At 34.3% G+C, this 24,333-nt stretch overlaps 3 protein-coding genes and 1 pseudogene across 5 annotated transcripts; 2 read left to right on the plus strand and 2 right to left on the minus strand.

The window, feature by feature from the left end:
* The first annotated feature begins 388 nt into the window (after nt 1-388).
* Nucleotides 389-3,448, plus strand: LOC145568262 (ubiquitin-like-conjugating enzyme ATG10; annotated as a pseudogene). Its single transcript, XR_014095802.1, has 6 exons — nt 389-561; nt 1,146-1,196; nt 1,265-1,348; nt 1,482-1,581; nt 1,832-1,929; nt 2,910-3,448. The product of XR_014095802.1 is annotated as a ubiquitin-like-conjugating enzyme ATG10 (transcript).
* Nucleotides 3,449-3,607: 159 nt separating this feature from the next.
* LOC145567188 (uncharacterized) lies at nt 3,608-8,742 on the minus strand. 2 transcript variants are annotated; one of them, XM_081626429.1, is made up of 9 exons: nt 8,603-8,742; nt 8,003-8,081; nt 6,965-7,044; nt 6,141-6,243; nt 5,889-6,045; nt 5,464-5,592; nt 5,241-5,327; nt 4,793-4,837; nt 3,608-4,236 (listed from the first exon to the last, which is right to left on the minus strand). In XM_081626429.1, the coding sequence occupies exons 1-9, from the start codon at nt 8,709-8,711 to the stop codon at nt 4,099-4,101; spliced, it is 927 nt and encodes a 308-aa protein (XP_081482555.1). In that variant the 5' UTR covers nt 8,712-8,742; the 3' UTR covers nt 3,608-4,098. The 2 variants fall into 2 exon arrangements, with proteins under 2 accessions (XP_081482555.1, XP_081482556.1); XM_081626430.1 differs by lacking the exon at nt 8,603-8,742 and adding an exon at nt 7,342-7,454 and having other exon boundaries at nt 8,003-8,070.
* Nucleotides 8,743-9,849: 1,107 nt separating this feature from the next.
* LOC145568263 (uncharacterized) lies at nt 9,850-14,881 on the plus strand. Its single transcript, XM_081627692.1, has 13 exons — nt 9,850-10,136; nt 10,225-10,279; nt 10,573-10,628; nt 12,429-12,529; nt 12,684-12,753; nt 13,023-13,092; nt 13,264-13,320; nt 13,449-13,516; nt 13,591-13,671; nt 13,896-13,973; nt 14,106-14,261; nt 14,363-14,515; nt 14,605-14,881. The coding sequence occupies exons 1-13, from the start codon at nt 9,990-9,992 to the stop codon at nt 14,686-14,688; spliced, it is 1,176 nt and encodes a 391-aa protein (XP_081483818.1). The 5' UTR covers nt 9,850-9,989; the 3' UTR covers nt 14,689-14,881.
* Nucleotides 14,882-15,109: 228 nt separating this feature from the next.
* On the minus strand, nt 15,110-20,764 carry LOC145568264 (uncharacterized). The gene is made up of 14 exons (XM_081627693.1): nt 20,553-20,764; nt 19,068-19,187; nt 18,748-18,807; nt 18,538-18,639; nt 18,061-18,136; nt 17,858-17,976; nt 17,678-17,779; nt 17,477-17,593; nt 17,143-17,211; nt 16,954-17,020; nt 16,365-16,418; nt 16,174-16,263; nt 15,772-15,834; nt 15,110-15,683 (listed from the first exon to the last, which is right to left on the minus strand). The coding sequence occupies exons 5-14, from the start codon at nt 18,124-18,126 to the stop codon at nt 15,621-15,623; spliced, it is 810 nt and encodes a 269-aa protein (XP_081483819.1). The 5' UTR covers nt 18,127-18,136; nt 18,538-18,639; nt 18,748-18,807; nt 19,068-19,187; nt 20,553-20,764; the 3' UTR covers nt 15,110-15,620.
* Between the last annotated feature and the right edge of the window lie 3,569 nt (nt 20,765-24,333).

Raw genomic sequence — 24,333 nt, forward strand, 5'->3', positions numbered from 1 at the left:
ACAAAATTAAGGCTAATTTGATCAAAATTTGCTTAAACACAGTCTTTAGTCTTTGTTAAGCTACAACCCCTGGTCAAAATTGCTCATCTTCGTTTTTCTGGCGAATCCTCCAACATTTTTACTCGGGTATATTACACTCATATTTCCCTTTTCTCTTTCAAAGTTCTAATCTACTGTACATCATACCATGCCAAATTTCTTGCCCAATTAAATTCATAAACTGGGTATTTATCTAATTTCTTCTAATCATCAAACAATTCATCACTGTTTTCACCCATTCATTTGTGAAACTCTAGGCATTGCTTCAATTTCTGGGGTTATTTTCAGTTGGGTAATTAATTTTCAACATTTTTTTTTCTGGGTTTTTGTTCAATTTCAGGCTCTGATGATGAATTCAGAAAAATCGAAGTGGGATGGGACAATGTCACTAGATAAAAATTTCATAAAGGAGCTCTTGCTTTTGCTGAGAAATGGAAGAAAGTTTGCCTTATCCATAATCATGATCTTCCTAATTGGTTTTGGGTTTCTTGTCTAAACCCACCATTCCTCAATTCCCACGAAGTAATGTCTTTTTTTTCCAGAATTAATGTTTGAGTTGATAGTGTATTTTGAACTTAGTAATAACATAAAATTTTTAACTAGTAACATCATATTACAAAATTCGGGCAGAAGGGGAAATTATTTTACTTTGGTTATTGTTTATATTTATTGATTTTGAGAAATTTTGAATTTTTTGATTTATCACTGCTAATTGCTGAATATGATGTTTATAGTTCACATTGCTTACTGGGAATTAAGCTGAGTAAAAGTATGAGATTTTGATATTTGATTTTCTTGATCTTGAATTTTGAACAAGGATGATTGTTATTGTTGATAATTTTAAATGTGACATATTTATCTACATTTTTTTTTTTTTGAAAGAACATATTTATCTACATAATAATTTTTTGTTATTGACTTTCTTATTACACGCCTTTTTTATCTACAGAATTTATTTGATTATTTATTTTTGGTGATGGAAGGTAGCTTTTGTTGGTTAAAATGTGCTGCAACTGCTGTTCTTACATACTTTTCTAATTTTCTTCTGTACTGATTTTCGCGATAGCTCTCTGTTCAGTCTTTTAAGTTAAGCTGTATCGTTGCAGGTAGATGGATATCTATCACTGGAGAAGATGTGCATTTTGTGGTCTGATAAGGTCTGTTTCTTATGAATGATGGGAATTGTTGGCTATGTGTTAGTTTTGATTTCCTGTTTTATATGCAGATAGATGATGAAAAAGTTGGTTATGCTGTGAAGGAAATGCCTGACTGCTTAGAGAGCGAGGAGTGTACTGATCCTGCAAGGCTGGTATAAAACTGTTTCATTAACATGCTCCTATAACTGTGCTTCAATGTAAGAGACATAATAATTAGGTTATGGAAAATCTTGCTAGAATGGGATATGGTAGTTGAGATATCTTTTATATGATTCTGGTTTCTAGGTTCAGGAGGCTGCCCAGGAAGTGCATTATTATGACTTCCATATAGTATACAGCAGTTCCTACAGGATTCCGGTGTTATATTTCCGTGGTTATAATTCAGGTATGTGTCCATTAAGCAATCATGCTATTTGTCAATAGGTGGTATGATCCCTTGGTTTTTTTTTTTTTTTTTTTCTTCCAATGCTTGTAAATCATTTTAATCTGTGGGACATAGAGGTTTTTCATTTAGTGGTGAGTGGTGATGCATATTTCTTCATCTAGTCAACTGTGACAAAGGAAGGGTGTTGCATGCTGTATAACTACATAAATGAATAATTTCTCATTTAAAGTTTATGTTTTGTTGAACGCAGATGGACAAACATTATTGTTGGATCAAATTGAAAGAGATCTTCCTCCCAGATCTGTTGAGGTGCTTACTGAATCAAAGTGGACATTTATAACTCAACAGGTGGTATTTCTTTTTTCTTGTTATAGTGGCTTTCTATTGCAAATCCTTCGTAGACTTTGTGTCATACTTAATAATATTATATATCTCATATATAAACACTTTTGACTATAACTGTCATAAATGCTGAATGGATTCATGCTATATCCCACTTCACTTGTCTATTGTTTCATGTTAACAGAAAGCATATGAACAATTGTCAGGTGATGTTAAGGAATTCTGCTGAATATTGAAATAGCCAAAGTTGTGCTTCCTAAAATGTTTGATTAAAGTCAATCATCTAGTAGTTCATCTATCAAGAGCTGCAGAGATCTTAAAAGTTGTGAATTTAATAGTAAGAGGATTCACCCACACCTTGCATCAGGAAGAAACTGAATAACAATCATCAATGTGTGAGAAGGTTGAAGCCGTTATAAACCTTCAAAATACTTACCTTAAGCTTCACGGATAGGGCCCCCACATATTCATGCTTTTTCGGTCCAAATGCTTGGTTGTGTATTCATAGTCATGGTGTGTAAACATAACTTCTGAAAAAGCGTAGTAAAGTATGAAGGATGTTTCAGTCACGAGAATATATTTATAAGTTTCATGCTTGCCATTTGACCTAAATGAACTAGTAGGCATCTCCCCAATCCTTTTTTGATTCTTCTCTCAAATGCATAGTAGGTTATGAAGTTTGTAAAAATTTATGCCGCACATTGTCCCCAATTAAATAATATTTGTGGTCTTAAATCGACCAGAGTAAACTTTAAGTTCTGTAATCCTGCCCTTTTTTCTTTGTTCTTATTTTGGATAGCTTTATGTTGGTGCAACTTTGAAGCTGGCATCACTTGATACACTGATTTTTAATGGCTGCAAATAAACTGGTTGTAAATTACTAGTATATAATATTTTATCTCACATATATTCAACTAATGCAAGAACAGGTTTCAGATTGTCTTGTTTGAGTTTAACTAATGTTTGTCAGTTTCACAAAATTACAGGAGCATCCCTATTTGAATAGACCTTGGTACACACTACATCCATGTGGAATGAATGAGTTGATGAAGCTACTCCTGAGTACTACTTCTGTCTGAAGATAAAGTTGGAACAGCATGTTATATCATATCATGGCTCTCAGTTGTTAGCCAGGTTGTTGGTCTTAGGGTAGCCCTTCAGATGGCAGCTCTATGTCACGAGTAGTTCTTCTCACGTTCCTTAACCCTACCTCAGGAGAAATTGGGCAATTGCTGAGGTGTTGATTGTGTAATTTGATTTTTGGTGCAATGCTTCATGTATGGTTTTTCCAACATGCTCCATTCTGTCCATAATGGCTTCCGTAGAAACATGATGGTCATTTGCGCAGGCTTAATTCTTTGTTGTTTGGCTGTGATGCCTGTAAATAATCATACTAGAACTAGCTGGAGAACGCCTGGCTTCCATTGTAGAGAGCTTTGGGTCTTTTTTTAAAGCACCTGAATGAAATTATCAACATTGTCCAGTGCAAAATATCACACTGGTTTTGCCAAGTTATTTTGTTGCTCATAATATAGCAGAACAATTTTTGTAGACCAACTCATTGCTTAAAGGTATCTTGGCCTGCTTTGGTTTGTTCGTATTCTAGGCAAAAGCTAGTGATATGATAACGACAAAAGCAGCGCAGAAATGGATTTTCATTATATTTCAAACTAACATCCATTTACATATGGCTTATTGAATTGGGATGAAGGAAACTCAAAAGATTCTCCGATCAAAGTACTTGAGATAAAATTATTAAAGAGAATAATTACAGCATAAAGACCCCCAAAGATCAGATATGGCTTTATGTTTCCGAACAGAAGGGAAAATGCAACATGGTCTGGTTACCCATTTGTGATCAGAATATTAACCAGGAATCACAGTTATTTTGCGCAGCTATTGACAGAGCTTAATCAGGAATTATCTTCAAATTATCTTCAAACTCATACTTCTCTTCATTCCCTCCTAAATCCAAGCATATGCATAAATCATCACAATTTCTGGTATATTCTAAAACACCATTGCAGACGTTATAAGCGAGACGTTCATTTCTCTAATCCTTGTTACTCATCAGCAAAAATCTTCTCCTCCAATGGTGCCGTTTCCTTTCATGAAGTGCCCAGGAGAATGTCAGATAATACATGGTGCATTGCCTTTATAAATGATAAAACAAGTCTACATGGTTGCCTCAGCTGTTCGATCAAAGCGAACCAAGAACTCTACATTACCCTCAGCCCCCTTCAAAGGAGACTCAATCCATCCTTTGCTTTCGAACCCAAAACTTTGCACCCCATTTATGATCTTCTCTAAAACCTGCAGCTCCAGTAAACCAAATACTCACTTTCAGTGATGCAGAGCAGCAACAAAAGCTACAATAGCTTATGATAATAATAGTATAGAGAAAGCAAACTTAACCAAGGTGTAACATAAGCAAACTACAATAGCTACAAGAAATCCTATTTTAGAAAGCTAGGCTGTAACATAAGTTGTTGCCAACCATTCAATGGCAGGGAAAGGCCACTTCTTGGAATTCAAGCATTTTCTTATACTGAGTGTTTTAATCCCTCAACTTTGGGAGAGAAAGGCAACAGATAAGGTGAATAAGAGTTTAAATGATCTCATTTCCTCGGAAGAATCAAGATTCAGAGTAACCCTAAGAAGTACAGAGATTCAAAAGCTTAAAAGGCAAATGTAAGTGGGAGGCTAGAGAATCATCCAACCAACTCAATAACCCATAACTAAAACACGTTGATAAGTTGCCTCTTTATGGTGCAAAAGTTCGACATGAAATAGTTTGTAGAAGGCTGTTAGGGACGGTGGTGAATATTATAACCAACTTAATAACCATTAAAACAAGTTGATGAGTTACCTCTTTATGGACATCTGGATCTCTAACAATACCGCCACTTCCCACCTGCAACAAGAAATGAAAAGAACAAATTAGCTCAACTCTGCGTCCTTTTTCCTGCCTAAGAAAAATGTTTAAGTACAAATCAATTAAGACAGCCATCACCACCAAAATCTCATTCATGCTCTAAATCTCTCATACACACACTTGGACATGATCCATGACTATAGAAGACTCTTGAACTTGGATACCAAATTTAGTTCAAGTGTTACATACTGCTCCAGAATATGGTTCCAGGCAATCTTATAAAGATAATGTGAACTTCCTAGTAATAAAACAAAAAATATTGGGAGTACAAAACATAAAATTGTCTTTCTCAAAAATTCATATTGTCAAACAGTAATATTTGTAGCTAAAGGGCAAACAAGTTTAAGGATGATAATTAAGAGACAGCAGAAGACGCAGTTACCTGGGATCTCCTTGCTTCAAACTGAGGTTTCACAAGGGTGATCAATGTGGACTGCTCCTCCATCACCTTAATCACCGCAGGCATCACCTGTGTCAATATATTAATAAAACAGAAGAGATCAATATGCTAGAATTGAAGTTCATTAAATGATACAGCAGCTTACAAGCAATTTCATGCATCAAAGACATTTAAACAAGAAGTTATAACTTCTGCTTGATCATACCACGAGTATGGAAATAAATGAAAGGTCTAAAGTCACCAAATCAACTTGTTGCGGAAGTCCAGGAAGATATCTTAAATTTGTCCGCTCAATAACAGAGACTCGCTCATCTCGACGAATTTTATCTGCCACCTGGTGAATATGTCGATATGTTTATTCAGCAAGCCAATATAATAGTGAAAATGTCTGAATATCAGAGGCACAAGGATCCTTTCAGTAATACAAGTTATAAAACATCAAATTTCTCTTTGCAAATTACAAAGCATATGTCATAATCAACTAAAGAATAATCCTTTTATCCTAATAGCATCCAATCAAGTGTGTCAGAATCATGCCAATCTTATCCCAGTCCCATTTACACTGCCCTTAATAACTTTTGGGTGTTTAAACTTGCAAGATTTACTTAGGTTCAAGAGTTGTAAGGATACCTGCCCATAGCCTACATCAACTCCATATACATACGCTGCACCATACTGGAGTAGGCAATCAGTAAACCCTCCAGTTGACAATCCAGAGTCAAGAGCAACTTTCCCAGTAATATCGACTTCTAGTTGCTCAATAGCAGCCTCCAACTTGTATCCTGCTCTGAAGCAGATGTCAGCATACAAGTAGTTTTTCATTATAATGTGCATAAATTTTGCAATACCAAAAGCAATAGGGTTTCATTACAGAGTAATCACCTACATACATATTTAGGAATTTCTGCAATTATCTCCACAACAGCTTCATTTGAGACAGGTGTCCCAGCTTTATTCACCACTTTACCATTCACACACACTTTCCCTAAAACCAAAGAAGAGACAAAAGAAATCAACTTCCACACATTAGTATTACAAATATTTTATACTTACAGAATAGTCATTTCAATAGATAATTTTCCTTTTTTAATCTTATGGAAATCAGTCACATTCACACTCACAACCATGACTCTGCAGATAGCAATAACCAAAGTGCTGGCAGTATTTAACATGGTGTGGTGACCGCAAACACATTTCAGAAATAGGTTTTTTTGTAACTTTATTTTGACAATTTCCAATGTTCACAAGTGATTAAGAAATTCAGCAATTTCCAAAAGTAATTCTGTCAGCAAGTATCTTAAGTGGTAATCTAATATATTTGGTTCGCCAAACAAGTAAGATTGACAAACAGAAAATCTGCATATGCGAACTTCACAGATAATGCATGTTAAACACGTCACTAAATACAATCGCAGCTTCTGATAGGGGACTGAGACTATACCATTAGTTACCATAAATTAGAAAGAGTAAACTGAGTAGTGGCTGAATAAATTTGCATTCCTTCATCTAAAATTAATTACAATAGGTCAACATGGATCTAATAAAAAATCTGAAGAGGGAAACCTACGTCCCAACCTGACTGATGTTTGTACCTGGGACTTTTACACGGATATGAGGTACTTGAATGTTGCAACTGCGTTGTCCCCAACACGACTCCTAACACAAAGTACGTAGACAAATAGGGCCCTTATTAAGGCAATTCTTACCTTGTATTATCCATGACTGTATGAAGGTTCGGCTATATTGCTGAAACCTCTCCAAGCATACCTCATCCAGTCTCTTTTTCCTAAGATAATTCATATATTATATCAGAATGAGAATTGTTAAAAAAAGAGACCAGAAAGATCAGGGTAGGGATAAATGGATCATTGTCAAACCAAAGCACGACGTCAACACGGTATCTTACTCTAAGCAATTTTTAGACAAACACCATGTCAAGTCATTACAAAAAATGAACATTCAAGTTTTCAAAGACATTTTGAAGTAATTAATAGGCATACATCACCATTCTCAAACTTAAAAAGAAGATTAAGCAACCTAGAAGAGTCGAAGATACAAAATAAAAGGAATTAATGGTTCATACTTAAAGATGATGCCTAACAGACCCATCATATAGGGAACATTGCAACCACCGGATGGGTAGAATAAAAAGTTCACTCTCAAGCTGTTCAGCGGATTTCCATCAGTTGCACCGTCCTAAAAGCAAAACACCTAGGACATTTATTGCCAAATTGTGGATGCATCTTGGCTGGCTGTAACCAGCGTTGAACTACACGTGCAGTTCACTATATCTTTACAGCTACTGCATGAAATACAATATTAAGCAATGTACTCTGACTGGCAATCCAGAAACATTCCTTTCTAACAGCACCACATCTATGAACCCCAACCATTCATGTTTTCTTTCACATACCATGTGAGAAAAATAATGTCAACAAAATAACACTACTATTGACATATCCAAGCTATATGTTTGATTTCAGCACTTTTCAAATAGCTAGTATCAATGCTCCACGATGACCTCAGTAATGAATTATTTGTGCTTCAACAATTCTTTTCAGATTCAGTTCTAAAACGAATAATCGATAATGACCATAACAAATCCATTTATTGAGATAATTTAACAATATGAAGAAGTGAAAAACCCATTGACTATATTGACTCAATAATTGTAAAAAATACACAAATTCCTCCACTGTATTTCTGTAACAAATCATTGAGTATTTCAGCACCAAAAAGCTTACTTCTTTGATGGATAGAACTTGGCTGATTTTGCAGAAAAACTTCTGATGGAACAATGCTGATTACCTCTGAACCATCTCACTGGTACCAATATACATGACCCCAAAAAAAAAAAAAAAAAAAAAAAAAAAAAAACAATAAATCAACTGTAACTCTATTACTGGTAACAACACAAGAACTTGTATATTTTTTAGAAAATTTGGTACAATACTATTAATACTTGTACTATTAAAGATAATTATTTGACAATACTTACAATAACAATTAGCAAATTAAATGATAATTTCAGCTAGAATAAACTAATACGGGCACAAAGAGAATAATTGACATTAATCATGCTATGAATTGTTACGAATATTCAAAACATAAGTACCCAATTAGCAAAACCCAGATTCTTATAATAAAGGTTCAATTTTTATTCATCTTTGTTATAAATTAGAAAAACCCACAATTAATTTACAGCACTAATGAGTTTCCAACTAGAATTAGCATGAATATCATTAAAGATTCAGTTTATTATTTGATACAAGTATACTGAAAGAAACAAGTATAAGAAATTGAAGAGCAAATAATAAAATTGAGAAAAAGAAAAAAGAAATAACCTGAAGAAGATGAGGCGTGATGGTTAGGGAAGAAGAAAAGAGTAGAACGATAAGCCGTTCGAAATGGAGAGTGATTTGCGAAAGGAAGCCTCAAACTCTGAAACACCATTGCCGCCTTTGGGGGATTTTCAGTTGAAGAAACGACTCTACTTCAATAGTTCAATGATATGTTATCGGGCAGGATCCAACCCGAAAGGTATTCAAAGTTTACCACAGTCCACATGGATAATGAGCAAAACCCAATTGACTAATTAATCAGGGTGGTTAATGCACGTGATATTTTTTTTTTTTTGGGTGTTTAGAGAGCCACAAAGGTGGGGGTGAGAATCGATCCCTGAGTCTTCTGAGATCGGGATGAAAGCTCTAACCACTTGAGTTGTCTCTCACTCTCAATACGCGTGATATTTGCGTCTACCTAATTAGAAGCTTTTTCGATTCGACATTATGTCACAACTTTAGTGGTTTGCACTTGAAAGCATTAATGAAAAAAAATAATGTAAGCAAATCGACTTATGAGTTATGAGTATAAATATTCACACACTATTTTTTGTAGTTTTAAAAAAGAGACAATTAACACTAATGATGACATAAAAGTAAGTAAATAAGTAAGAGGGACTTAAACTCGAGACTAGACACATGATTTTTGGCATGTTGGAATGTCAATAAAGTTGGTCTATATTCAAGTATATTTCCACCAAAAAAAAATAACCACATTTCTTTTTTAATTGTAATGGAATACACATATTTGGGTGTCCAAATGTCTTCCCCATGTTTGACTTTAATTTTTTACTCCAAGTCCAAAGTATATAATAATAATAATAATAATAATAATAATAATAATAATAAGACTAACCAATTTAGAAGAATAAGGCCCGATAAAGACACTGCTTTAACAATACAAGTTTATTTAGTTATTTTCCTATATACACCCCTAATTACATAATTCAAAGGTATGCACAAACAACAACTATTAGAGAAGTTTTGCCAAGTTGAGTGACTATGATCAAACTTCAACCTTCATGATCTAATATTTACACTTCAAGCACTAATATAAGGGAGAAATAATATTAAAAAAATTTCCTCTAATATATACGTAGTATATCCTTATTTGTTAAGATTCGAACTCCTAACATTTGAAACAACCCCTATAATGATACGGGATACGCCTCGACATGGAGAGTATATGATACAATTGTCTCACAATCACTAAAGAACAAGGGCAACATTTATAAGGCAGGGAAAAGAGTAGCTAAAATTGCGCGGTAACGGGGGCTAACAAGTAACAACCGAACAAATCCTATCCGTCTTTTCAAATAGTCTTTACAGAAACAAGATCATCATATTCTTTCTAAATCTCAGTAAAATTACTACCCTTTTACTTGTTAATATGTCTCTTCAATCTGCCAATGTTACATCTTTTCACAAACCCCATCAATTTAAATCTTCAATTAAACCTCTTTCTAAATTACCCAAGTCCAAAATTGTGGTTACCAAAAGGAGGAAACCATTTAAATTGATTCGTAGTCAAGATGAGGTGATTAATTATTTATATTAGCAACTCTAAAATGGTTTTAATTAAATGGGTTTTTTCTGTTAGGTTAATTATTTATTTTTGGTTGCAGGATTATTACTTGGATGCTCCTGTTTCTGCTGGTGATGGTTTCTCTTTCAGTGGAGGTAATGTTTCTTCTTAATTATGGATCTCCTGTATTTGATCATCTGTTGTGTACAAGGCCAATTTTTATACTTGGTAGTATAGTTAGATTGTGTAAATCTTTTTGTAACAGGAGTTTATTGCAATGATCATATCTATAAGGGTTACAATAGCAATGCAATTAGAAACTTGATGGTTTAAAATCATAAGAATCAGGGTTACTCAAAGATTTGATTCTATTTATGAATTATCAATTCACATGTAACATAATACATATGGCTTAGCAAAATTAAAAATCACATTATTTTTTTGGCAGGAAAGTATTCAGATGGATCAAGTCCTGCTGATGAATGGTTCAAGCAGGGAAAAATGGTCAGACAGTTATTTTTTAACAACATTTTCATTTATTTTTTTTTTTAAAAAATAATATATTGTGCCTTTGGTGCTATAAAAAAATGCTAAGTGTGGAGGAGGGCAAAGGTACAGTACCTAAGTGTGGGGCACTGGATGCTGTTGCTGCCTAAAAGCATGCACATGCCCTTAGGGCGGTTGTGCTGCTGCTGCACACCCATGTCCTAGACATGGGCACGAGGCATGTGCACAAAGACGAGGCATAAAAACACACCCCATCCTTAAAAAAACACCTATTTTAGCAATTTAGGGAAGCGTCTTGGCTTGTCTTGGGGCCAAACTGCCAAAGCAAGGCAAGGCAAAAGGCAATACAAGCCAAGGCAATGTAGCCAAGCCAAGGTAACAAGATGAGGCTAGACAACTAGACAAGGGATGACACCTTAAGACACAATGACGAAGGGTCCCCAAGGCATGAATGAGATAATTATGGCCTTCTGGACACTAAGTAGGCCTCTCGGAGCCCTTTGGAAACCTCGAGAACCAACTCAATGCATAAACTTAGCAGATCCAAAAATGTACTCCGAAGGCCAAATTTGAAGGCTATAATACACTAAATCGGACCAGATTTAAAGATTTCGGGACTTGATGTTGATAAATCTCATAATTGAAGGGGATGCATCTTTAGGTCATTTGATGTTGTTTGGAACCATATATGATCATTAGTTGGTTACATAAAGTCCCAAGGTAGCCTTGAATTAATAAAAGTAGGCGTTACGTTTTTGTGTATTAAGTTGACATTTTTTAAGGAAAGTGAATGGTTCTAACCGCCGAAAAAGACTCCCAGGGTGTTATGATGGCCATGAGAAGCACCCCGACCTTTTCCTTTTTGGGCCCAAAAACATAAAAAAAATTTGTCCAAAATGGAAGGCTATAATCCACGCTTTTGAACCAATTTTGAGAAATTTGTCCAAAATGAATGTGTGGGGGTGTCCCTTGGAGTCATATTAATGCGTTTGGAACCATAAGAGGCCTTCCAGTATGTTTATAAAATCCCGAGAATAAGTTTGGTTAACTATGTAGTTTTATTCGAAATTATGTTGCATTTGTAGTTAAATGCTGCAAGAGATGGTCGTTTAAATCAGCAACTTGGCATCCTGGGTTCCTATCAAGGTGTCATTGGGTTATGAATTATACTCAAATTCATTACCTGAGAATATCATACCTTCAATAAATAGCATGGGTTGTTTATAACTTTATACTATACATGCATATTATTATAGTGAATTGGTGTTGTGTTTGTTATCCAACACCAATCTTTGTTTGACTTTGGTTGGTTGATTGTTTGCAATTGTTCTTTCATTCATGATGAAATGAGGCAATGGAAACCTCATCTCATGGTTGACAAGAATAGTCATTATTGATGGAAAATCATCATGCTTCTTTTCCCTTGATTTTTCATATATAACCCCTAATTATCCAGATTTGTCATTTTTTTTTTTTTTTTTTTTGGTACTCTATATATCCTTGATTAGCTTTTGGTGCATTGTTTCAACTTGTTTAGTGATGTGAAACTTGTAGGAAACAACAGACTTATTCACTGTGTCACAGATATACCTTAAGTTGATTCCTTTTTTTTACTGGAACATGAATTTGATTTCTTACTCTTGTTTATAAACTCAAGTTCTATCCTCTACTTCTTGGTTGTGCTTGCATGGTTCAGATGTAGTGCTTCACCTCAATTTCAGCTGGCTTGTCTTTGACTCCATGATCTTGCTTCCATCTACCTTCAATTGTCTTACCTTTTTCATCAACATTATTTAGGTGAAAGCTTATGTTGTTCGCGGCTCAGGTGAGAAGGCAAAAGATCCAATATTTGGGTTGACAATGGGCAGCAGTTCTCAAGCTTCTGATGACGTGTTTAGGTGAATTCCTCATAACATTTGGTATTCGTATCACAAATTTATGGCCATGATAATAGTTTTGGTGCACTGGTGGCCTAGCTTCATTTTATACAGAAATTGAAGAGTGATTAATTGCAGGGTTTACCCATACACATATTGTTTTGTACAATAATAGATGGTTTTGTGTTGAAAGTGGAAGTACTGATAATCCTTCAGTCATGCTCATTCATGGTTTTCCATCACAGGTGTGTCTTATTAGTTTCCTCTTCCTTTTTTGCAATTATTTCTGAATGAGTGTTGAACTGTTGATGTATGTTTCAGAGTGTCATACTATCAGACATAAATGACTCATACCAATTGTTTCATGTTCATACTTGCTACCTTGATTTTTGAATGATCTTACAAGTCACAGTTAAAATATTCTAGCATTTGATGCAGCTGCATATTATCTTAGGCAAGGATTCATTCTTGTAATCTGAATCACCGTATCTAATCGAGTGCATGATTCCAACAGGCTTACTCGTATCGCAAAGTTCTTCCAATACTTTCCAAGAACTATCATGTCATTGCTTTTGATTGGCTAGGTAATCTCTTATCTATCATAATAAATCATTCACACTTTCAACTTTTCTATGCTGTGGTAATATGTGATATTTAGATCTGTTCTTGGTATAGTAATATTTGACACAGGTTTAATAGATGTTTTTAGGCAAAGGAGAATAATATATTTGTGTTGCTATTCCACTTCCTTGCAGGATTTGGATTTTCAGATAAGCCACAACCTAAATATGGTTTTGACTACACAATGGAAGGTGATTTCATCTTACCAAATTAATTGGTAGATCAAAGCAACTGTATGCAATGTTTCTTGGGTATTTTTTAGCATAAGAAATAGATTAATTTCTGAACTTCACATTGCTAATGGATGGTGCTATTACAGAATATACTGCATCCTTGAAAACTCTGATTGATGATCTGGTTCCAAATAAGGTTTCACTTGTTGTACAGGTACTCATTCTCTTCTTTTACAGTTCCGATTCTAATGATTTCTGCAGTGACATTCAATGGGTTGTTTACTGCAGGGATATTTCTCGCCAGTGGTTGTGAAATATGCTTTTGATCATCAGGATAAAGTCAATGATGTCATCTTAATTAATCCACCCGTATGTTTCTCGAATTTTTTCTTTTGATTTTATTTTTTTAAACCTTGTGTCAAGCTCAAACTTCTGAGAGAATGTTATGTTTGTTTCCAAACTCTAACTGAAGCTCGAATAAGTAAACAGGATTCAACTGCTATGAAATATAGATTCATGTTGAAATATACAAAGTATTTCCTTACATTCCAAGTAGAAGTTTGACATTCTTCCCATCTTTTAATTTACTAAAGATAACTGCAAAGCACGCCAATTTGCCATCGTCATTGTCCATATTCAGCAACTTTCTGCTGGGGGAGATTTTTTCTCAGGTACAAAGTTAACTTAGTTGGCTTTGCTTTTGCTTTTTCTTTAAATTTTCATGTTAAAAGACTACTTTAGCTTGGCCAGCAAGTATATGCCACGATGATGGTGCAAATTTATTTTCTTTGCTGCTCATCTAGGATCCTCTCAGAGCAAGTGACAAAGCATTGACTAGTTCTGGTCCATACAAAATGAAGGAAGATGATGCTATGGTTTATAGAAGCCCCTATCTCACATCAGGATCCTCTGGTTTTGCACTAAATGCAGTCAGCAGATCTATGAAAAAGCAGTTAAAGGTTAAAGTTGTTTTTGCTGAATTTCTTTGGTGTCTGAAAAAGGGGGAAGATAATTAGAGAGAAATTTCTGCACACTCATGTAGTGTAGTGTTATATGACAGGATTATGTTCAGGAGTCAAGGAAGATACTCATGAATGAAAACTGGAAAGTACGCACAACTGTTTGCTGGGGTCAAAGGGATCGATGGCTAAACTATGATGGTGTCGAAGATTTCTGCAAAGAGTCTAATCACAAATTGGTTGAACTCCCCATGGTATTGACTCTCTTCCTACTTAGACATGCCAGTAGTTGTGTTCATTAACCTGAATGTTCTGATTAGCAATCTTTTCCTCTCCTTTTCAGGCAGGGCATCATGTACAGGAAGACAGTGGTGAAGAGCTTGGGAATATTATTGCTGGGCTGCTCAGTAAACAGAGACGTATATAGTACTTGCATATTATTGAAGGTTTAACACACAATTCTTGCTGATGAGGCGAAATAGTTCTTGCTAAAAAAATGTATTGTAGCAATTTCTATGACAAGCAGAAATGTTTTACTCCTTTGTACGTCAAATGAATGGATGATTTAGCCAATTTTTCTACTTAATCTAATGATAATAATTTCCTTATTTTCTGTTTAATAGCTAGGAAACTAAAAGTTCACAGAAATTCTGTAGGCAGAGCTACAAAATAGCGTGAGCATGTTATCTACTTATCTACATTGGCTTGTTTGCTTCCTTCTTGATGCTAAGATTGCAAACTGTTTCTGGAGTATTATTCATTTTCTTCAGAATAAAAAATGATCAAAGAGTTACTTTGTAAATTAGAAAGAACAATAAAGATAAATAAAAATATAAAATAAACCCAGCTCATATATATATATTAATCAGTTTGAATTCATTACAAAGTAAGAATGGTATTACAACTTTACATATTTTGCCTTGTATAGGTAAAGAAAGAAAAAATTATCAAACAAAACCTCCATCTGCTGGTCTGTCATATATGCAGCAGTAGGATAAGCTATCTGGAAAACTAATGCTTATCATAGGAGATGTGTCACTTCTGTTACAACATCTTCACATAATTTAACCAAAAGAATAAGATCGTTGTGATCAAAGACATATGAATCAGCAATTCTTCTTCATAGATCGCTGAAATGGATCTGTCCAGCAATCGTCATCTTTTACTGCTTTCTTCCATCTATTCTTGAATTTCTCTAGATCTGTAAGTGACTGTTTTCACACCTGCAGAAGAATGGCTTAAAATTACCATCATCTTTATTGAAACAATCTGACCGAAAGTAACCAAACAAACTTAGATATATTCTCTCAGGTTCCTGTTCCATTTTCATGCAAAAAAAAAAAAAAATAAAATAAAAATTCAGAGTGTTTTAATTAAGACTCCTGCGTTTCTTGCATCAGTTTTGTTGGAGGTCAATGTTTCCTGCAAATGTAACATAGACGAATAAGAATACACTTAGTAACTTCTTTCAATGTCTTAAGAAAAATAATCTATGTGTTTGTGTTGGTACCCCTTGCAATGAATCCGATGAAGAGACTTTTCCAACTTCCTGACTTGAGGCTTCTGTATCAGTCTGCAAAAACAAACAGTAATGTTACATCTTAGCAATACAACCACAAGTCCACAACTATGGTTTTCCTATGTATGGTAAAGAATTAACTATAATATGCCACAGAAGGTACACTTTTGTTCTTTAAAAGCCTGTTTTTGGGAGCAGGAGAAGGGTAAGACCTTTCCTGTTACAGTCTATCAAGGTACTGGGAAAAGCAAGTGGCATGTAATTGTCAAACACTAAGCTACATGATAAAAAGTGATCAGTTCAATGGTGCAAAAAAAATTTTTTAAAAAAATATATATGGTTGATGCCCATGAGTCAAGATTCCAAACTACCGGTAATTGTCTGAATTTCTACCTTGTTCTGTGCTGTGCCCCCCAGTGTAGGAAGACCATAGTGAATAACATAGTCAGAATCAACAATTCCAATTTTTCTTGTTCTATCTCCCTGTGAAGTATATATAATGAAAAATATCAGAATCTAGTATTTTAGTGAATTCAGGCAATAGATAAATTGAATATTTAAAAATTCTAATAGAGGATATTTGCCTGAGCACAATAACCAAGCTGAAAGTCCACACCCCATGCATGAACAAAGTCATTCTGCAAAACATAAGAAATGTGAAGGTTGCCAAATAATAGTCAAGTGTCTGGACAAGCATCCTAATATACATTTACCAGCCACAGTATCATGGACATATCGGATCAGGTGGTTTAGTTTGTTTGAGCCAGAGCATAAAGTATTTGTTAGCAGGAAATGTCTTCATGAACTTTACTTACTGCAATATAGCAGTATAGTTTTCAATTTTCTTTTTTTTCTTTTTTGGTGCAAGTGAGGGCAAAGCCCAAAGATCAGCAAAGAAAACTAAGCACTAAACCGTGGCAGAGCCACCCCTATGACATCCTCACAAAGAAGGTTCTTTATTTCGATAGGGGGAACCTCGAAATAGATCACCCTCTCCGCTTGAATGAACCCTACATAAGCTAACTTATCCGCTACCCTTCACCTTCACGAAAACAATGAAAAAACAAATATTATTGCCAAAAGATCTTATTGACCTACGACATTCATTCAACACATGCACAGTGGATTATATAGTAGTATAGTTCAATGTATAGTATGGTAATGAAAGCGCACCTGGATTATATACCATGCACAGCGCCATGCAGCTCTTGAGAAAACTGGAGCCATCATCTCTACCCATCTGTAATATATCAGCATTGCTCAATTAAAAGTGTACAGACAGATGAACTGAAGGGGGGCTCATCAACTCTCATCATCTCAATAAAGAAAATGTAAAGGAGAAAATTCAAGACATTTTTTTACCCTGTGCAAGGAGGTTCTGTACTATTTTCATCACACTTTCTCCCACCAGGAAGGACATTGTTGATTCTCCTGCAAGTACATCAAGATATCAGCCCAAAAAGTACAAGGGTACGAAGTTTATTCAAGGAGACAGTGGCTTTTAACTACCAAATGTTAGAGACAAACACTGCAGCACATTTAAAAAGTTGAACCATATGAACAAATGATGTTAAAGCTTGCATGAATTCATGAATTCATCATCAATTCTAAACTCTCTCAAAAGAAAGCAATTGCGATCATGACTACTGGAGACACAGTAAACTGCCTTTTTTAGAATATTTAAAAGATAGCTAACCTGTGCACAAGTGCGCCCTTTTGTCTAGCTGTAAGTTTATGATGGACCTCTGATTTATCAGGATCAAGGGCAGGTTGTGATATCTCTAGCCCTTCTTTCTTAATGACATATAGATAGCTGTAAAATTTGTAGCAGACAGTAAGAAGCAGAACCAGAACCTACATTAAAGGAATTGACGGAATTTAGAAGTGGTCACACTACCGTTGAACACTGAAATTTTCAACTCCAAGGTCTTCATCCCAAAGGAAAATGTATGAATATTGAGACACAATATCAGGATGTAAGAAACGCTTTGCAAACCACCTGAAGGAAAGACAATTATATAAATATTGTTGCCAGAAATTCAATAGACATGATGTGTTATCAGCCTCATGTGAATACCATTTAGTTTGATGAGCAGCAACAATGTGCAATGCACGGGAACTCCACCTCAAGTCCTTCCAGTCATCCACATTGCCATCATAATGAAAAAGCATCACGAAAAAATTGTTTACAATAAACTGGAGGAGAACAATAAATAAACATTCAGTCCAGTAGTCGTTAAACAAATCGGTCATAATTTCAAAGAAAAATTGTCTTCTCACCTTCCTCACGATTTTGTCCACACTTTCTTTCTGCTTCCAGCCAACAGCCATGGCCAACAAGTTCATATTTTTTTTTCTGAGAGATACAGATTAGGTAAGGAAGAGATATTTGTATCAGATTACAGAGGAATCCCAAATCATTTAATGTCATGAGTGGGCATTAATGGCGCACGTGTACTGCACCAATCTACACAGAGGTTTGTAGGATATACACACAAATTTACGTCATTCAACAATAAAGACCATATTGCACATCAATTCAATTTTCAGATGAAAGGAGCCACCCATAGCATACCCAATTGCGGCCCTGAACTAAGGATCAGAAACATGATGTAATATATTCTACACATTAAGTTTCATCTTAATTAAAAGACCAATATATTGGTGTCAGTTTCATCTCAATTTGTGAAGGTGAAAGAAAGATGGGCAAGACGCAAGCACAAAAATTATTGACATCATGACATATATTTTGCTAACCTTCTTAACAGGTGTTCCCCACAGTGGCCGCATTTCTAAGTCTGAAGTGCTCGAAATAATACCCTTTGGCAACCCCTCAGTTCCAATAGGTTTACATTGCCCCTGAAAGAAAAGGAAAGCAATACAAGGAGATAGTACATGTTACATTCTGGAACATCATTATTAGAAATGATACTACAAGTCCATAAAACCCCATTTACTTTAACAAACCTCACACTTCTTAGATCTTGTTCTCATAAATTTATTCAGCATGTCCTTTGGTGAGAGTCTCTGCAATAGTAGAGCTCATCATTGTCAACGCAGTTACTTAAGCTCAAAATCAAAGAAACCATGAATATGAGCTAACACAATTTAAGCTTAGAATATGGAACAGAAGTGCATACATGAGCAGTCTTGATTGAAAATATTTTTGGGTAAGGAATTCACAAGTCACAACAGAAACATGTGCATGCTTAAAAAACATTGACACTACACTCTACATCCACATGATAAAAATATGAATTAAGAGCAAATCAAACAACAATATGTACCTCTTTATAATCTGTTATAACGAATGCACTGCCAATAAACACAGCAGCACAGAGCAAAGCCAGAGTCGGAAGGGACTTTATAGAAAAGGATCTTCGTCTTTTAGAACCAAAAGAAGTCACCTGGTTGGTAAATGATATACAAATTTAAATATCATATGTAATAGGTAGATAACTCAATGAATTTCGGTATTTATATACCCCAATCAATATTATCATGCAACAGGAAGACAAACCACAGTAATACATTCATGACATAGTTATTGACGAAGGTTTAGGACTCCTGCAATTCATTGAAAAATCAACACAAAATCTTTTGCATGTCACTTACATGGTACTAACTGAAATTCATGAATTTTAACCATCCTAATTACATTTATTCTCTTTCTAGTTGAACGAAATTCACCCGACAAAAGAATACCCAAGAAAAAATTCTAAAACCTTTATTGTTGGTAGCATTGCGTACGCACAAAACTCCATTGTACACTATCAGTCAGCCAGCTATAACATGCACTAATGTAATATGAACCTCTGCTTACTGTATACTTAATGCAAGAACAAAGCATTAAATCTGATATATCCCAGCTGGTTCAATTCCTGACAGGATTTATTGCTAAGCCTTATCAACAGCATAAATGCTTAGTCTAATAATGAACTAACAACAATCTATTGAATTGTTATTAAATGATTCTTCTGGTTAATCTACCTACATAAAGCTCAAAAGATGGTGCATAAACTACGGCTATTAGATCCGCCACACTCACTCTTGATCCCAATTAGGATTTGTGGTGATTCACTACCAGACCTATGGTTCCCAATTCAGAACTTGATCACTGATGAGTAATTTCCAGTAACAATAGTTTGTCATAAAAACCAGAAGTACCCAAAACTTCATACTAGTAACTAAACATTGAAATTCTTCTACTTTCATTTAATAACATAGGATAATCAGAACCCAGTTTTCTCCACTCATCTCAAGACCTACAGATTGTAATTAGACACATTGATTGCTCCATATCCATCCAGACACTAGAAATTCGCTACCGAAATCGATTAAAATCTTTTATATCACTAATTGAACATTATGATCCATATACTTCCATCTTGGCACCAATATTGGACAATTTACTTAAAACCCAGTTTTTTCTTTCAGTCATCTTTCTCAAAACTTTGATAAAAGTGATGGGTTTTTAATTATTTACATAGCAGTACTTCATGTGACATAAAAAAACCAACCTAGTACAATCAATTCATTTTCCCATTTCATCCAAATTCCATGTAAAACAGAAAATACTAACACAATTTATTGATAAAAGAAAAAAAGTATGCAGCAACCTTCCAATTAAATGTTGCCAAATAACATACAAATATAAGAGCATGATAAAGCTTGAGCTAGAACATTCACACATCATAAAATGAGGAAAAAAACTATAAAAATGAAAACTGTACAATGATCATAAATCATTAAATAAGAAAATAAAAACTTACAAATTTGGAGGACTTCATTTTCTGGGAAAAATGAAGAGCAGAAGAAAAACAGTGATTTTGAAAGTTGATAAATACTGTAGTAAAGGTGGAAGTAATAAAAAAGGTAGAAAGAGAGGGAAGAATGTTTGAAGGAGTGGAGAGTGGCCCAATAGTTTAGGTTGCTTAGCAATTGATTAAAGTCTAAAAATGGCAGCATTTTTTTCCTTTCAAGGAGGAACAAAGTGGGGCCTCTTGTGTAATACTTTGTAAAGTTACCGAATATAACTACTCGCATGTAAGTGTGGATAGATGTATTTTTTCGTGTTTGGCAGGGTTACACATTTAGTTTATGGTGGGTGAGTCTCTTGACAAAAGTTTTCTGCATTCAATAGAGCTCGAACTCGAAATTCTCCATTTAAGCAACATCAAACCGTTTACCATTTAAGCCAACCTCTTTTTTTTTTTTTTTTTTTTTTTTTTTTTTTTTTTTTGACGCACCATTTAAGCCAACTCTTGTTGGTATTAAAATAAGTAAATATTTTTCCATTAAAAAAATAAGCAAATATTTATATTTTGACTCTTAAATTATTTACACATTTTTTTCATTTTTTAATATTTATAACACACTTTTTACAATATTTAATGAATGTGGGTCTCACATTTATTATTAAGTACCAATTCCATTCTCCTTCCTTTCTCCAAAACCCTAGCCTTGTTGAATTTTGAAGGGGCTTCCATCGGTTTTAACCGGTGCAAAGCCCCAATCCTTGTTTTTTAAAGTTTTTTTAGGTTTATAATAATGCTTCCTCCTTTTATGAGGAACTTTTCTCCCTCAAAAGAAAGGGTTTCCAATCTCATTCGAAATAGAAGGGTTTTTCGACCTCTTTCGAAAGACAAGGTTTATCTCCTCTTTTCGGGGAAAAAATTTCTTAGTTTTGAATCCATAATATTAGATCTAATAGATTATCGTGAAATTATTTCGTTGGGAAAAAAGTTATCATGTTTTCGAATACAGACAGATAAATCAGAAGGAAAACATTCTCACGCCTACAAAGGATCGTTAGATTGTCTCCCCAACAAGGCTGTATTTTCCAGCGATATAAGTAGAAGACGTTCCACATGGCAAGATCTACTCGACGATCGTAGTTTATGAAGGAAAATTATATTTGATTCAATATCTTATGTATTTGTTAACGTCGAATCTCTATTGTAGATGTCGTATGACTTTTAATTAATGAAATATTTTTGTTATTCAAAAAAAAAAAAAAAAAAAGTATTGTGACATTTTCATTTTATAAAAGTGTTGCAAGTATTAAAAACAAATGAGATACATTACTTTAACATGTTTTACATATGAGATTAATATAGTTCATTTTTTTATTAGGTTTCATCATATTGATACAGTCAACTTTTTACATGTGTCAATCTGTAAATTTGACCATAAATATTGATCTAAAATTATTGTACACAAGACTCCCTTTGTTTCTTTTTTACTCTTCTCAATTGGACTCTTGACACAATTCATCAAAGGTAAAAATCTTTAAAATTAATATTTACAATATACGGAGTAACACAATCATGTTAGGTCTTATTTAATTTGTCTTAAAAAATAATTTATTGATAATCAATTATTGCTACCTCTGTCCTAGAAAAAATTGTCACAATTAAACTTGATACACATGTAAATACACTAGTTTAACCTTAGAATAGAGGAAATACTAACTTTTCATAAATTACCAACAGTTAGCCAAAGTTAAAAAAAATCAAAGTGTATCAATTATTATGAAAAGGAAAGAGTATTTGAGTGCATACTTATTAGAATGGTCTTAATACTCGTATATAGTTTTCAAATATCATTTTTTTTATAAAAGTGTCTTATGGATAATAAAAGTATTATTGCTCAAAGTTTCGTGTAATTTAAGCACACGTGCCGGTCAAAATGAAATATTTATCTTGAAATAGAAGGAGTGACCAAACTTAATTCAAAGTGACACGATGATTCAGAATTAATTTATTTACATAGATAATTAGGCATAATAATTTAATTAGCATGACTCAAATCTGAAATAACCTAACCCAACTAGACTTGGCTCAAACCGACTACCATTGGAATTGAAGCCTCTAAAAGAGTGGAGATGCAATGCTTCGTGCTCCGTACTCATTGTTAACATCTTTCGATTTTTCAGTACAGGAGTGACAGACAATTGAGTATGGAGGTCAAAAAGCTAATTATTAAAAAATTAATAATAGTAATGACATTTGTTGTTGTAGGTGGCAAGTGGAGTAGGCATATTTACACGTAAATTTGAATGTATTAAGTTATTAACATGGTATTTAGCTTGAAATCATGGTAAAACCTGATTGACTCATGTTACACTTTGTATAATTTTGTCGGTGGACTCACATGTTCTTCACTTAATTTAATTAATGACCCAACAATTTAGATCATTAGATGCGTGTAAGCTTAACCAAGATCGTACTTCCCCCACCCTCATTGGTAATTTATACTTTAGTTTCCCCACCCTCATTTGTAATTTATACAAATTATGATGTTTCGTATGTAGCTTACAAGATATATGAGATATAGGAACTTAATGAATGAGAGATAACTCAAGTGATTAGAACTTTTCTTTTGATTAGGAGATCCTGAATCGAATCTCACCCGTCTTTGTGGCTCTCTAAACACAAAAAGGAAAAAAAAAAGGAACTTAATGAGTTGATTGCAAGTGGGTGAAATCGAATCTCACCCGTCCTCAAGCTTCATAGCCATCTGATCAAGCGAAACACTCCTGCTACTGCGTTTGGGTCAATCATCAATGATATCATTCACCTTGCTCGTAGCTGCCAGTCTTGCTCTTTCTCTTTTGTGAAAAGGGAAGGCAATCGGGTTACCCATGCTTTAGCTAAATTGTGTTCTTCTTTTGATTCCCTTAGAGTGTGGAGTGTGGACTGTGGATGGAGGAGGTTCCTTCACACATTGCTGAGATTGTAATGGCTCATAGAAGCCTTTTGATTGATTAATAAAATTTGCTTGATCGGTTCCGTCAAAAAAAAAAAATTTACAAAATAATCAGCACGGAGTATTATTTTTTTTTTTTTTAATTGTAATTTTCTGAGTTAAGACCAAAATTAGGTACTCAATTCTACAATTTTTCACCGTTTGGGTACTGAATTTATTTTTTTCACCATTTGAGTACTGAGACCCAATTTCCGGCCAAAGAAATAAATTCCCCCCAAAGAATTGAGTACCTTGGGTTAAGAATTTAGTACCTTTGGTTAAGGTATGTGAGACCAATTTTGGTTAAGGTATGCGGGGCCAAATTTGGTCTTGGATTTTGAGATTAATTACTCAATTGGTGTAATCGCTATTTTTCAATAACTCAATGAGTTTTTTTTTTTTTTTTCAATAACTCAAAAAAGAATAGACTCCTTTTGGCAGGCTGAAATCGACAAATATACAAGGATATATAATAAGAATTCGATTAATAAAGGTTTATTACCTGTTTATCTTTTCAATTAATGTAATATTCCATGTTTTTTTTAATATAATTGTAGGAGGTTGATTTGGAATTTCTCGCACGGGGTGGATGTAATTTGTGTATTCTTTGTTATGAATTGATTTGATTTTGAGACTCTTAATTATTTATGTGATAATGTCGTAGATGGGTGATTGGTCCTTGTTGCACTCTGATATTCTTGCTGGAATTGCTTTGAAATTGGATTCCTTGGAGGAAGTTATTTATGTGAGGAAGTTATTTGTTTTTCAGCATCAGCAAAAACAAGTGCTACGACATGGTGATTC

The sequence above is a fragment of the Chenopodium album genome, chromosome 11 (genome assembly GCF_948465745.1).
Source record: "Chenopodium album chromosome 11, dcCheAlbu1.1, whole genome shotgun sequence".
Taxonomy (NCBI): domain Eukaryota; kingdom Viridiplantae; phylum Streptophyta; class Magnoliopsida; order Caryophyllales; family Amaranthaceae; genus Chenopodium; species Chenopodium album.